This window comes from Glycine max, chromosome 4, assembly GCF_000004515.6.
Source record: "Glycine max cultivar Williams 82 chromosome 4, Glycine_max_v4.0, whole genome shotgun sequence".
Lineage (NCBI taxonomy): Eukaryota > Viridiplantae > Streptophyta > Magnoliopsida > Fabales > Fabaceae > Glycine > Glycine max.
Genome location: NC_016091.4, coordinates 3312851 through 3329082, shown reverse-complemented (window position 1 = coordinate 3329082; position 16232 = coordinate 3312851). Strand labels below are relative to the sequence as shown.

Genomic DNA, 16232 nt, shown 5'->3' with positions numbered 1-16232 from the left:
AGGTGGCCCCACAAAATAGGTAACAAAGCATTGACAACGGTTGCTAATGGTGTGTTTGGAATAGAGTATAAAAATAATATTGAAGAAAATTTTTATACTTTTTTGTGAAATTTATACATCTTATTTTAATTTAAAATTTAATCTTTTATTTTTAGCCCTCTAAATTAAACACACTCTAAGTGTTGTCCATCCGAACAATAGGCTCTCATCGATATGAATCCCACCAAAGCTTGTTTGGAAATGTTGGTTTCCAATTGCCAGAGTCTAGAGCAACTGGAGTTGTTTGGAAGCGAAGGTCCATTTGTTTGGGAATATATTTTGCTTTGATCCACAAATATCGCTGGATAATTCACAGACTTAGGTATTTCTTAATTTTTTTTATAGTCCGTCTTCTTTGTTATTTGCTTGAATATTGGTTAATATGCTCAAAATATCAGGTTAGCTCATAATAATTAGTTAGTATATATTTGGTAGTTACTCGACACTTTTTCTTTTTGAGTAGTTAGTTTGAAATATATATCATTATATTACTCAATATATATGTGATGATTGGATGATGTAAAAGTGTGATATATTATTTGTGTATAACTTATGTTTTTATTATTTTTTATTTGCGAATATAGTAAACTCAAATGAGTTTTACTTATTTGGTTAAAGAGTGTGTATAAGTTGTAAAAAAAACTAATTGTTCAATTTATGTGTTCACACTCATTTTCCTTTTATTTAATTTTTCTTTCATTTTAATTTTAGTATTTTTGATATTTCTAAAAAAAGTGTTTGGACCCTATCCCTTGCTAAATTGTGCTTCCTAAGTATGATAAATTTTGTCCCTTTGTTAATCTTCTATTCATTCTTTGTTTTTTAAGTTAATATTAGGCCACAACTTTCTGCACCCAAAGAAACACTTCCAACATCCCTTCTCATTCTGATAGAAAGGGGTGTTGTATGAGTTTTTTTTTTTAATACAGAAAGAAACACCTAGACCCAACAAATATTAATTTTGCTACCTTTCTTGGGCCTCCTAGACCCAACATTTTCTAACCTCTTTTTTTCATTTATTTTTTATTTGGGCTAAACAGATCATAAATTTCTGGCTGGTTTCATTTTGAGTGCTGCTAGGTGCACCTAACATTATTGTTGGTGCACTCAGCACTAATTATCAAAAGGTGGAAATATCCCTTACGGATCCATAAGTTAATTTTTAAGACTTACGGATCAATTTGATCTGTGAGGAGAAAAATTAGCAGGAAAAGTTTTGTCATTTTCAAAGAATGCTGGTGCACCTAACAACACTCTTTCATTTTTACCTTTCCTTTAGAAACCCAATTGCGTTGTCCAGCATAAGTAAATCAAAGCAAAAACAGAAGTTTTCCAAAGCTTGCCTAAACTTCATTTTCCAAGCCAGCCATGGTAGGGGGAGCAAGTGAGACCCGTAGCCACAGTAATACCCAAGCAGCAACGAGGATGAACTTCACTTATAATTTTGTAGTTTTTATTAATAAATTGTAATCAATAAACAATATGTCAGAGTAGTATTGAAAAACATATTATATATATTAACGCTCCTCTTACTCGTCACTAATTCATGTATGTATTAAAACAAATGCAAAACTTGCACGGATGAACACACTAACTTACAAAATACTACCAATCAGTGCTGAAATAATTATGTGGCAATGCGGTGTTGTCGCTGGAATAGTGTATCCGTTAAAGAAGATCGAGAACGAGATAATAAATGGGGCACAAGTATGAAAAGATAGAGCGGTGAGTGGGTCTCTTTTGGGGTCTATTGCGGTAGCTGTCAATTTGTTTGCATGCTCACCCAATGGGATGGGATAAATGTTTTTAAAGTGGTAAAAATACCGATTTAAGGTTTAGAAATTTTACTGTAGTTAAAATTGTGATTAAATTGATTTTATATTTTTTAATATTATATAATATTTTAAGTAATAAAATAATATATAATTTTAAAAATTAGGATAAAATATTATAAATGAGTATAAATGACTAAATTATATTTATTATAAGGTAAAAATTAATAATAGTTAAAAAATAATTAATACTTATGTGAAATATCTAAAAATATATTTCTATTTATCTTAAAATAATTTAAATTAAATAAAAAAATTAAAAAAGATCAGTTCAACCCTAGTTCTTTATGCTTGTTCAATATCGATTTTGGTTGATTCTATACTGATTTGGGATCAGTTTCCACTAGTTTTGGAATGCTCTAATTTTTTAGAGCCTTTGGATCGGTTATCTGACCAATTTATGGGTTCAACCGATTGAATTAATTGGTTCGGTTTGATTTTGAAAACCATGAATGAGATGCATTACTTTCTCCCTCCTTGTGTATTTTAGTTTGAAAAACTCAAAGAGTTTCCTTTTGATATATATTTAGCAATATATAAACTTATTTTATCAATCAATTAAATAATATTTTAATTATAATAATCATGATTAATTATTTGTATAAAAAAATTATATTATTAATATATTCAAATTATATTAATCTTTCACTATAAACGTGTAGATAAATTGGTATGAATTATTTTGGTCTAACTAATGATCTTTATCCAAAATATTAATCTTTTAAAAAAAATTGATTTCAAAATTAATTCTTATATATTTTTTAATCAACACTGTATTCCTAATGCGTTAATGATTTAATTTATTGTCAAATAAGTCTCTTAAAAATATTTATCATCAGTACTTTGGTATTTTATAAAGAATTACTACTATATGGGAACAATTAATTTAAATTTTTAAGTGACTAATTTAATAATAAATTAATTTTTAAGTAACTAATTTAGTGACCAATACTTTAGAGGATCAGTTTCGATGATAATTTAATTTTTTAAGCGACCTAATTTGGTTGCAGTAAAAACAAAACGACCTAATTTAGTATCTAATTTTTTCAAAAGACATAGTATGATTGATAAATTAGTATACTAACAACTAACATTCTTCAATAGAAGTTTTTTTATATATATTATTTTGTATGTTTTAAGTGAACCTATTCTATTTTTATTAATAAGAGATCAGTGATGAGTATGCGCTCGTTTGATTTGAAATTTGATAGAATGAATATTAAACCGTCGAGATATGTGATTAAATTGATCTAAAGTACTACATTTTTATATTAAAATAATTTTTTTAGTAGAATGCGTAAGAATTAATTTTCTCAAGTTAAAAATAAAAAAGGAGGTGGTGAGAGGTTGGACAATTGAATGGGCTTCCAAAAGAAATTAGTTTAAATGAACTTGTCTTGTTATCCAAGTACAACACATAAGTTGTACAAATGTTAAAGAGAGGGTTGCACGGTGCTTTGAGGGTTATGCCGGAAAAGAAAAGCCACTTTGTTACTATGTGCAACGCAAGTGCTGAAATCAATTGTCATCTCATCTAACAGGACCACTATCTACAAGAGACAGCCCGGTATAGTTGTGGCATTGCCGATAAGTAGCTAACTCTAATTAGGTTGTTTAAAGGATCAAAATATATATGACACAACATGCCACTCAACAAGAAGTCAAGCCCAATCTGCATGCATAATAGACCACCTCCATCAAAGTTGATTGACATTAACACCTAAATATAAGTTCTATAAAAATACATCCATCAATTATACTTCAACTTGAATTGAAGTTATCTTATTGTTACACCAAATAATAATATTTTTTCCGAGAGTCTGTGCCAGAAAATTAAACTCATCTCATATTTTCATAAATAGTATTGTAGTTTTGATGGTATTGCAAAAAGTAAAATCTCACGTTGTTTAACATAATCTTGATTTATTAGTTTATATATCAACTTTTTGATGCGAACTTACAAAGTGACTGACAAAAGATGAACGTCTCGTGTATATAAGTTTATCACTGAACTTTTGGTAATGCAAATCCGTTGAATATGAGTCTTGTCACACAATTAATTTTGTTAATTCAATTGACTCACAGATTTGTCTTTTTGAACAAATCTGATTATTCCCCCAGTTTAGTTAGAGAAAAACACAAGAAAAGAGTTTCATTTCTTAGTCTTGTGTACACTTGTAGTACCATAGTTGCAATTATGTCTTAATCAAGGAACTTATCTCACCGTTGACCATAAAAGAAGCAACTAATAATAACCGAGTGATAACAAATCGTAACCGAAGCAATGGTCAACTATTCAATATTCATTACACAGCTGAACTGGAAGGAACTCAATGCATTGGGAGATGATTGAATAGTTAAAAAGTGACAAGAGAAGGAACCATCTCATAAATAAGCTTTTCCTACGTACGTAATGATATTTGTAGTGCTAACCCGTGAAATGGAAAATATCAAACTCTAACCAATTTACTTGTAGGATTTCATTTTAGTTATAATAAATGGCTTCACCAGTCAACCAAAGTGGAAAGGGAAAAGAGAAGGTCCAGGTCCCACTGTAAAATTACAACAATAAGTCGAATTGTCTTTTACAACGGTGTGTGTTGGAGGCACTTTGGTGGCTGCAAGAGGCCTGTGGGTACCATCACTTTTGTTTGTATTTTGCCTTTTAAATTTTAATCCTGTTGCCCCCATTCATTCCCCAACTCTCTTTACTCCGTGTCCGTAGAAGATGGAAAGTGGATTACCTTTGCTTAATTGTCTCTTGCAGCAGACTCTCAGAACCATTTGCACTTCTCCTAATTCTTCCACTCCTTCCAAGTGGGTATATGCTGTCTTCTGGAGGATATTACCTCGAAACTTTCCTCCACCGAGGTAAGTATGCAATGTACCACCAATCAACAAATACAAATAATCAATGACCAAATTTAATAACAAAAATCACATCACTTTTTTAGTGACAATTTTTTTTAAAAAATTACCTAAAATTTTTCTGTCACTAAGTTTAATATTTCTTACTATTAAGTTTTTCTGCTTGGACAGGTTGATGCTTTAAACGAGAGAGATTTTTGGGTTTATGTTTATGTTTGTAGGCCTGATAATTGATGTTTTACAGGTGGGAATTAGGAGGAACTGCTCTTGATCTCTCCAAAGGAAATAAAAGGAACTGGTAATGGTAATTTTGTATGCAACTACGACTAAACAAATCCATGTCTCGTGTCTGGTTTCAGTACGTAGTTCTTTTTTGACCAACCAAAAAGAGGTTTCCTTGGTTAGGATCCTTGTCTGGGAAGATGGGTTCTGCGATTTTAACGAATGCGAGCAAAGGAAGAGTGGTAGTGGTTACTTGAACGGTAGATTTGGAGCTGAGTTATTCTTCAAGATGTCGCATGAGGTTTACAATTATGGAGAGGGGTGAGCGTTGACATTAACTTTACATTTTCTTGCCATAAGATTCATTATCTTTTTCTTTCCAAAAGTAGCATTGCAGAATTCAAGTGAAGCAAGAGGGACAAAATAATCCATCCTTTGATATATATATATATATATATCTGCAGACTCGTGGGGAAAGTTGCCGCAGATAATAGTCACAAATGGGTTTACAATGAGAGTCACAACGAGTGTGAGTCTAGCTATGTTGCTTCATGGAATGCTTCAGTCGAACCTGTAAGAGAAGTCATCGTTATAAACAGAAATAGTTCTAATTTGTAATATATTTCTTCACATTTTGCCCTTCTCTCTTAATTCTTAACGCTTGACTTTTTTTTTCTTTTTTAATTTTCATGGTACTTGTCTTGATAATACCTAACAGCAACCAAAGGCGTGGGAGTTTCAGTTCAATTCAGGCATTCAGGTTGGTAAAATTCGTTCACAAACTTCACATGAAAAATAGAAAAAGCTAATGACTTTAAATAATTAATTCACTATGGTAGAGTATAGTCATAATCGCCGTCAGAGAAGGCGTAGTGCAATTGGGTTCTTTCAACAAGGTACATCACTTTCTCGCCCCCTAGTGTTTCTCCTTTCTTGCAAAATCTCCATCATTATTATTTAACTAATTCACATGTTCCTCAGATAGCAGAGGACCTGAATCTGGTGATCAGCATACAAAGGCAATTCAGCTACCTTCAAAGCATACCTGGTGTGTTTGGTATTCAAAGACCATACTTACGACTCCAACACCCATACATTGTGAAGCCTAGTTTCATAGCAAGCAATGCAATGCCTCTATATGATATGGGGTGGAACACCCCACAGAATGGAGCACCAGGCCCATCTCTTTGTTCAGGTTCTCCTTCTCTACCATTACCAACCATGCCTTGCAATTTTGGAGCTTTGCTATCAAAGTTACCATCTGGAATCCCTTCCCATAATTCCACTCAAGTCCCTAATGCAGGGACACAAAGCATCATTGAGAGAGTGAAGATTGAAGATTGTGAATTTCATCCCACCCATGATGATGATCACAAAGTAAAGGTCGGTTCCTTGAACAAGTAGCATGGATTTGGAATTGGAAGATTAATTAAATTGAGACAGGAACCACTTTGACCACAATGACTTTTTAAATCATAGTCAATATGTTAAGAAAATGGTTAGTTATTTATTTTCTTTCACTTGGCCAGAATGTGTATTGTGGTATGTTTATTGGTGGCCGACAATTATCAATCATAGCGACCACTGTTACTGTTTCTTTCTGCGCGCATTTACGTTAATGATCAATGCAATGCAGACAATATTTTCTAGAACAAAAACTACATTAAGCTTTGCTACTTTTTCTGAAAAAGATAGTATATTGATGCTGCCTAACTCCCTGCTAGAAAGTTAAACAGCGCGCAATAATTGAAAATTAAAGAGGAAATAATTTGCAATTAGGATCCATACCATATAAAACTGGTTAATGGCAACTTTTGCAGTCACTCGTGATGGATGATCCTATGATGGTGAAGGAAGGATGGGGTTGGAGATTAGAATACCGTGGTGGGGATGGATGAATGGACACGGTGGCCTATCCTAATTTGAAGCGTGGTGTTCCATCATCTTGTGGGGCTGTGATGAAAACGAAATGAAATGAAGGCAGTGATAATTGAAGTCAGCAACTCAGCATCAAGCTGCTCTGGGCGACAATTAGTATTTGAGTCCTGGTCCCCCAACACTGTACTGTTTCCTTGACAACTCGAGTGTAGGAAAATTATGTTTATGAATTCATGTGTACACAAACTCTCACTCACAGACACACACTATTTTAGATATTCTTGTCAGGAATTAGGTCTCAAACCGAAATATACTGTGACATAAATTAGACTTTACAATATCTTGTTGTTTAAAGTGGCTATATAGATTGGTTATCATTACTATTCAAGGTTTAACGTTTGGTAGAATTTTATGTTAAGAAACATGATTTAAAAAAGGTCATTATTTGATTCTTTATTTTTATTTTTATTTTTTTAGTTTCGGTCCTTCATTTTTAAAACAGTTGAAAATATTTCATTCATAAATTTAAAGTTGATGTTCTTAATAAAATAAAGCTATTGACAGTTAAAAAAACGAATTTCAATTTATTGACTAGTATTCATCAAATCTTGCTTTATAATCGCCACGAATATAAGTTTTTTTGTTTTCTGTTTTCTTCTTCTTCTTTCTTCGCATTCCTCATCTCTCTTCAATCCTCCCTCCGCTCCATCTTCATTTCGTTGTGCGTCATGAAGCCCCTTTCCTGCCGCTACATCGCGCAGTTCATCTTCGCACTTTGCTTCTCAAACATTTCAAACGCGGAATGCAGTGGCAACAGGCAGAGAAGGTGGTTGTTGTCGACAAGGTTGTAGCAGTCATTTAATTGAAAAAAATTAGGGTTTTCAGAAGGAGAAGAAGAGGAGGAGAAAGGGAGATTTGAGAAGCATATTTTATAGCAATTTTTAGCCTCCAATATTTTGAAATTATTAACCGCATCAACCGAATGAAGGGAAGGACAATTTTAAAGGAAAAAAACGATTGAAATGAATTTTTTAAAAGATAAAATATCAAACTGAAAAAAAAAGTTCAAAGAAATTATTTGGTCTTTAAAAAATATGTTAAAAAATAAATTTATATTTGTGAATCATATTTTAAAAGTTAAATTTAAAAAAAATAATTTGGTTTAGATGATAAAATAAGATTATTTTAGAGCATAAATATATATATTTATTTTAAAAATATAGATTTAATTACATTTCTAATCTTCGCATATAGTAATTAGGCAATTTTGATCATTCAAGTTTTAATTTTGTCAATTAAAACCCTCAAATCTTCTGTCATGTACAATCAGGTCCCCTATCCTAATTCTATCCCATATTTTAGGCAATTAAGTAACTTGACAAATTAGCATGACACAACGGTGAGTAGAGTAAAGGGTGTACTAGCCAAAGACATGGAATATTTGAACTACAATGAGATATATTGACTTAACTGTTGTGTTGACATGCTTCTAGTAAATTATTATTTTTACAACAACAATGAATAACAAAAAGGAATGGATTTTCATTCTTCGAAAATTAATGACTTAAACATTCAATGAAATCAGGATGCAGGGATCTTATTATAAATTAATTGACACAATTAAAAATTGAAAAACCAAAATTGTACAGCTACGGTATCCAAAGACTGAAAATGCATTATAGCCACACACAAAATTATAGGTCTTGCACATAAAAACGTCTTTATTCACTAAAAGATACAAAAAAATTACTTTTTTAAAATTAATTTTACTCACTTCAAAGTTAATACTACGTTGAACTATAGAACCTGTTTGACACTTAAATTTAAAAAAATTGTATCGAAATCCATACCTGCATGCATAACAAGTTTAATTATTGGACCTATCATCCACATTTTAGTTAATCTAAATATGGTATCGTGCCGCGCATGCCAAAATCAAAATCACAATGAAGCATTGAATTAAAATTTAAAGGATAAATTTTAATTTTACTGCTCTTATAATTTTAAATTCATCATTTTGGTTCTTTTATATTTTTTGCATGACAGTTGATATGATGTTTATATAACAGAAAATAAAATAAAAAAAAATAAAATAATCTTAATAAAAATCAAACTCATAACATCTTATATTTAAACATAAGCTAATAAATCACTAAATATTTATTATTTTTTAACTAGTTTTATAAACATTATTTTATATATATCATTAGCCAAGGATTATTATTTTTTCAAAAATTTTAAATTTATAAATTAAAAAAGTTAATATATAAATATTTTTAGTTTTATTTTATATCATTTTATATATTTTTATTTTAATTTTACTAATTTAAAATTAAGTTTCATAAATTAATATATAAATTATTTACATAAATTATTTTGTAAATTTATTTTAATATACAAATTACATTTACTCTAATAATATAAACCGATATAATTGCATCATACAAATTAAGTAAATTTACTTTGATATATTAATTATTTTTATTCTAATTATATAAATTAATAAATTTTAATATTTAATTTCAAGGAGACTTACATGTTAATATTTTCGTTCTAAATTTTAAAAAATATTTAATAAACAATTTTTTTAATTCCAATTATATAAATCAAGTAAATTACATTAATATGTAAATTTTTTATGTAATTTATAAAAATTAGGTATCTTTATTTTTATATATAAATAATACAAATTTTTATTTAATCATAAAAAGTAATAAATTTTTATTTTTTACATTATTTAAATATTATTTTTAATTTATGTAATTTGTATAAATTACATTAAATGATTTTTTGAAAATAACCTATATATTAGTTTATGCTTTTTTTAAAATGATAATAAAATGCTTTTTTGTTAATTATAAATTAAAATTTTATAATAAAAATAAATACATGTAAAATTAAATATCAAAAATATTTTATTTTAATTTATAAATTTTATAATTCTAAAAAAATTAATAACTCCTTATTAATGATGCATACTCGTTGGCACCAATACACTGAATGAAGGTCAACGTTTAATTTTAAATGATCAATTAATGAAAAAATTAAAATTATTTATTCTAAAAAATAAAAATTATGTGTTAATTTAAAAATAAAAAGAACAAAATCAAAAATTTTAAATTATAGCTAAACTACCATGTAAAAATATTATCACCACTAATGATTATTTCATTTGGCAAAACACTATGTTTTAGAAAAACTAATAAGTCTTTAAAAATGAAATTTGGATCAGGGAACCAATTGCAAGTAAGAAAAATATTAGACAAATTTATCTAAAGGAGTCATATTTAAAAACTATTTACGTAAATGGGTCTGTTTTGTAAATATTTACGCAGAGTATGAGTCAACAGTGATACAGTGCCGCCAGTCGCACTAGCAATACTGGCTGGCGTGGAGGAACCCGCTTTTTCCATTGACGACATAAGGTCTGGCCTCTCCCGCGAGACACCTTCAATTTCAAATTAAAACAATAGGTTAGCTCCAATATACCAACTTTTTGCAATCAACTACAGCCCATAAAGAATTAAAGATCTAGTAATATGTTTATTTTAAAAAATAAAATATATCTTAATTACTGTGAAATAAAACAAAAATCTAAGATTGCAAATATTGTAAAGTTGGGCTTATATATACACACCACCGGCATTATGAATGTCTTGATAAAACAAGACATTGGGTTGAACATACGAAAGTTGACGGCAACAACATCAAATTGCCCTAGACAATTCGCAACTCTTTTGATTATAATTAATAAATATACTTTTTTTTTTAATTTGATGACCTTTTAAAATGAAAATAAAATAACAGATCACTATAATCTTAATGTCTCCTGGTCATTTATTGTCAAATAGGAGAAATAACAACAACAACAATTATTTTCGTTTAAAAATAATATATATATATATATATATATATATATATATATATATATATATAAAGCAAAGGAGACAGCACGGGAACTAAATAGTAGTTGGCATAGCCTGTCTATCATGTACAAAAAGATTTGTAAGAAATATGGAGAAGAAATATGGAGATATGAAGTCCCACACAGGGTCTCGCTTTCTTCATTGGCGACATAGGGTCTCTTACGAGACACTAGTTTCTCCAACTTGCTGGTCCCACACAGTTTCTTCCTCTGTCTATTTCCCTCGCAGATCTCAACCAATTCTTATATATAAACCCCTTTCGAGATCTGCTTCAAGCTCTGTCCCCTTCTTCCACTTCCACCCTCCTCTCTGACAAGTTCTCACCTTTCAATTCCACTTCTGCATTTGCATCAGTTTCAGTTACAAAAATCTCACATTTTCCCCAATTTTATTTATTTGTTCTGATGAATAAGCATTGCAAAACAACTTGGATGGTGTATTTGCTAAAGGGTGTCATCTAATTTTGGATTATGTTAATTGAACTCTTTCAATTTCATTTTTTTTAATAAAGTATGGACTTGTTCTGTAATTTGAGGTATGCGCCTTTTGGGAATTGAATAAAATAGAGCTTATTTGAAGGTTTGATAAAATAATGGTTTAAAATTTTGCAGGTTTTTGTGGATAAGAGTGAGCTATAATGGCTTCCAGGAGACCGGGTTTAATTGCTTTGTTTGATGTTGACGGGACTCTTACAGCTCCCAGGAAGGTATCTGATTCTTCTGCAGCTAATGACACTCTCCATGACTGCAGATTTTTTTTTAATTTGAAATTGAAGGTGTCTCGCCAATGGGAGAGGCGAGACCCTATGTTGCCAATGGAGGAAGCGGGTCCCTTCACGCTAGCCAGTATCGCTAGTGCGACTGACGGCACCCTCCCACGTCAGCACTGTATCGCTGTTGACAATGATCACTCATACTTTCTCGCTATTATCATTGACGGGTTCCATACAAAAGTAACCCCTTTGCATAAATAGTTTTTAAATGTAACCCCTTTACATAAATTTGCCAAAAATATTAGCACCCCAACCACACCGTTTGTTCCAAGAAATTAAGTCAAATTGATCGAACATGGGCTGGTGTTAGTTTCCTCAGCCCACTCCTGACACTGTCATGATTGAATCTGCATGTTCACAGTATGTCTATTATTGTATTATTAATTATATGATTCATTATGTTCTGTTCCCTTGTTGCCCCTGAATATTTCTGAAGACTTAATAGATACTATTAACCAAAATATACAAAACAGCCTGCAATGGGGGACTGCTTTCATACTGCAGAAGTTTTAGCTAAGTCTTTTCTGATCCCACCGCACCCCCCTTTCCTTTGCACAACCCTCAAGATCTATTTCAAGAACGAAGCCCACACACAATTCAATCCCTTCCTGTGTGTCACCTTATTTCATCTGTAACCATCGCGAACATCAAGTGACTATTCCTAGCTAAAATGTTGCTAAATTCGTGTCTTAAAGCACATTTATGAAGTAAATTTTTATTGACACCAAATAGATCTAAATCCTCCCAATGGTCGTCAATTCTTAAGAAGCAAAAAGATTAGAGAACACAAACATGAGAAAAACATAATTTTATTAAAAATCCCTGTGGGTTACATAGAAATTCTCCTAACTCCATCAAAAAGGATTTAGCTAGGCATAGAAAAACTAAAAACAAAGATTTATTAGAAGGAAGAGGAAAAAAGGAATGTGATCTTCCCACCTTGAATATCTTTCTCGTACGGCCTTGATGGCTGGTTCAAATTAGAGAATAGAGAATGAGTACGGCCTAATCTTCTCTTTTTTCACCTTTTCATTCATGGGCTAGATAACTTCCACTAAACAGAAGTCTAGAACTCTTTTAGTCTTCCTGTTATTTCCTGCAAATAAAAACAAAAGAAAAATAAGAAAATAAAATAGGAATTATAGTAAAAAAATAGAAATTAAAACATATAACATTGTAAAATTCATTTATTTGAAGATAAATAGGTTAAAATTCATGAAAAAAGTGGCTCAATATCTCCTAAAATTAATAGGAAAAAAAGAGATAATTCTAAGGATTGTATATCAATAAATATCATGAGTAGTAATAGTAATGTATGCTAAAAAAAAATTAACATCGTATGACCATTAAGTGCCAATAGATTAAGCATACGAAAGTTTTTTAAAAACAACACATAAGTTTTAAAAAAAAATTGTGTAACATAAGTAATCCTATAGTTAATGAGCTAAAACCAAAAGCCATTAAGTTTTTACATTAAACTGTTACTTATGATTGCCTACGCTTCTAAGACTCTCAAACTTTTTTTTTTCTTTTATTCTCTCGTCATCTTTAATCTATTTCGAATTTTACCTTTGTATTATCTAAATAATAAAGGTTTCAATGATCTTAATTAATACTTATCAAATAGTCTCTATAAGATTATACTTTAAATCTTAAAATACCTAACTTTATTTTATGCTCTACATGGTTAGAATTAGAAATTATCATGTGAATAAACAACTTTATTCCAACATCATATAAAGATTAATCTACAAAAGTATGAAACCAATAGTAATCAACATGTTTGTTAATTAAGAGTTATAATATAATACATCAACCAACATAAAGAGAGTGAAGCAAATGACAAACCATTAATCCGTCACTATCCCAACACATTTCTTGTTCTACAAGATAAAAGCTAGGAAATGAGTACTAAGTTGATCATGATTTGCTTAAGCAAAGTTTATCTTGTTCCTACCTGTAAATTCCCGGTGGGTTTAGCTGGAGTTATCTGGGTTTGAGGGATTTTGGCCAATCTTTATGGGATACAATGTCAGAATCGCAATTCCACACTTTCCTGCAGTGTCTTCTGCTATATTACGTTCCATTCTTACATAACCTGCCTCTCCCCAATTCTCACCCCATGAATTTTTGACGATCCAATAGTCAATTCCATTTTCTGTTCCGTACCCAACAGCTGTAACACCATGGTCTATTGATGTCCCACATGTTCCTGTGAATATACCCTGATAAAATTAAGACAAATAAAATACATTAGATTGAGCCAGTAAACAAGAAGCAATGTTACTGTAATTAATATTTGAGAATTGAACAAAGTTTTCAATGTATCTCTTTAGATTAGATTAAATATAATGAATTGCTAATTTTAACTCACTCTCTATACTCACAATGCAGGTTCCTTTAGTCCTTTACTTTTCAAGTAAAATTGATTAAGAAACTTACAGATTCATATAATTGAAACTCTTTGCCATATGCTTCAATGGCAACGCTCACGGGTTGATTTGCTACTGCCTTTTTCAAGGCTAATTCATCATAAGCAGGAACACGTTCGTAACCATCAATTGTAACAGCTCTAGCATTTATCTATAGATAAGAAGAATAAAATCTATTATAAGTATTAGAATGAAGCTATTAGAAGCATTTACTAATTTATCAAAGAATCAAAGGTAAAACTAACCTTGTATTGATCACAGATACCATCAGCACCTTGAAAGGGGTAATCCTCTTCAGTGTCAATGCCACCATTGTTGATAATGAACTCAAAGGCATAGTCCACAAGTCCGCCACTACATCCTGCATTGACGGTTCTATCACAGTCCAACAGTTCTTGCTCTGACAGTGCAGTTAGATTGCCTGTTACTATCTTGTTAATTCCTTCAACTGCGGCAATTGCTGAGAATGCCCAGCAGCCCTCTATATAAAAAACAGGAACTTAGACAATAAATGTACAAGATAAATTAAAGTAACGTTATAAGCTTTTACATAATTACAATAATATTGAAAATTAAGCGAGATAATGCTGGCTAAAACTAAGATAAAAAAAAAAAGAAGCTGTGAGTGAAGCACAATTCAATACTTCTAAGAAATTTTACCAAATTTTGGGATAAGGAATAGAAAATGAAAAACATATGCTTAATTAGTAAAAATAGGGAAAAGAAATAAAAATAATAATCAAGTAAGATTTATTAAGAATGAAAAGGAAAAAAGTTTTAAGTATAAATCAAGATATTGCATAGAAGTAACATATTTATTTCTATGAAATTTTCAATATTAGATAATAGATACGGATAGACTTGTAATATAAAATGATTAGAAATATAAGAGAATGAACAAAACTTGGTTTGTTTTCACAAAATTTGAGTTTAAGAGATAAAAGAAATTCTTAAGAGGACGAATAATGATAAAGTGTTCCGTCTTTATTTTTTTTTTTATTAAAGTTCAAATATGTCAAGTAACAAATTATTTGTACAACTTAACTTTAAGTAAGGTTGTTCAACCTTATTTTTCATTAGAGATGATATAGTGTTATTTATACAAGTAATTGTTGCTTAAAATACTTATTCCATAAATAATATATTTTTTAGGTATTATAATATTCATTTTAATAAACTTAACGTTGGAATGAATTATTTATGTAAAGTATTTAGATGTACGTAGAACACAGACATATGCTATTAATTAAATTAATTTTTTCTAATAAGAATGAATTAATTAACTCTTTATTCATGTCTCTCTAATTAATTAACAAATTTGGTGAAGGAAAAATAGGATGAAAAGGAAAAAAAAATGGGTGTGCTAAGTAAAAAGTGAGAGAAGAGAAAAATAAAAATGTATGAAACTCATTAATTATTTTTACTTTATTTATCACTGATTTTTATTCAGTTTTTTTTAGGTCGAAGTATCAAACATTTTTATTTTTATTCTATCTCTAACTTATTTTTATCCCTTTTTTTAATCTTTTTTTCTCTTCCTACTAAACAGATCATACAAGAGTTTTGTATAATACTAGACGAGAAACAGTATAGTACAGTACCTACCGCATTCTGATTGGTTTTTGACTCTGACAACAGCACCTTCTTTCCTCCAATCAACAGATTCCGGCAAATTGTCAGCCACGCGCGGAGAGTAACGTCTACTTGGTCTGGCCATCATTCTGCTGGGATCAATCTTGGTTCCCAGGTATTTTGACCGGTACTCCTCGTTGCTAAGATCACTGAACCGGTTCAGTCCAACCTTGTATGTCCGGTTCACAGCATTGTGTTCTTCGATAAAGTTGAGGTTGTCTTTGAAGATCTGAAACCTCTTCTCCTTCTCTTCGACGGCGTTATACACCTTCCCATGCTTCACAAGCCACTCCTCGTATATACTCATTACCTCCTCGTCACTCTTCCACCCTGACTTGTCCGCGTGGCTTCTGTCATACGAGATTATCGACATGTCCAACGCCGATGACACTGCCAACACCGTGAAGAACACGATGAGGATCGTGGCCATTAAAGATCTGTTAGTACCCATTTTCTATTTTTGTTTCGATGTTTCGTGAATGGAGTGAGATGCTATGGGGTTTATAAAGGCATAACACGGAAGTGATGATAATATATAAAATTAAAGTTGATGGCTGAAATTATTGGGGTTAAACATATAAAATATCGACTACGGGTGCTCACGAACGGCGTGGCAGTAGAAAAAATAAAT

The 16232-nt window shown here is 30.7% G+C and overlaps 2 protein-coding genes across 5 annotated transcripts; one reads left to right on the top strand and one right to left on the bottom strand.

Moving 5' to 3' along the window:
• Positions 1–4489: 4489 nt before the first annotated feature.
• Positions 4490–7708, top strand: LOC100817704 (protein RICE SALT SENSITIVE 3). 4 transcript variants are annotated; one of them, XM_006577974.4, is made up of 9 exons: positions 4490–4742; positions 4984–5037; positions 5145–5282; positions 5426–5534; positions 5680–5721; positions 5801–5857; positions 5943–6156; positions 6265–6344; positions 6782–7708. In XM_006577974.4, the coding sequence occupies exons 1-9, from the start codon at positions 4600–4602 to the stop codon at positions 6857–6859; spliced, it is 915 nt and encodes a 304-aa protein (XP_006578037.2). In that variant the 5' UTR covers positions 4490–4599; the 3' UTR covers positions 6860–7708. The 4 variants fall into 4 exon arrangements, 3 of the variants coding, with proteins under 3 accessions (XP_006578037.2, XP_014629946.1, XP_040870731.1); XR_001387779.3 differs by having other exon boundaries at positions 5943–6459; positions 6782–7706; XM_014774460.3 differs by having other exon boundaries at positions 5943–6344; positions 6782–7704.
• Positions 7709–12333: 4625 nt separating this feature from the next.
• LOC100807362 (cysteine proteinase RD21a-like) lies at positions 12334–16071 on the bottom strand. Its single transcript, NM_001255731.2, is given in 5 exon segments — positions 12334–12633; positions 13495–13762; positions 13980–14120; positions 14215–14450; positions 15575–16071. Coding segments are annotated over 4 exon segments (1104 nt in total). The 5' UTR covers positions 16053–16071; the 3' UTR covers positions 12334–12633; positions 13495–13513.
• Between the last annotated feature and the right edge of the window lie 161 nt (positions 16072–16232).

Coding starts and splice junctions, on each gene's coding strand:
- LOC100817704 (XM_014774460.3), top strand. CDS start 4,600: ATGGAAAGTGGATTACCTTTGCTTAATTGTCTCTTGCAGCAGACTCTC. Junction 5,038..5,144: donor AAAGGAAATAAAAGGAACTG/GTAATGGTAATT, acceptor TTCCTTGGTTAG/GATCCTTGTCTGGGAAGATG. Junction 6,345..6,781: donor ATGATGATCACAAAGTAAAG/GTCGGTTCCTTG, acceptor CAACTTTTGCAG/TCACTCGTGATGGATGATCC.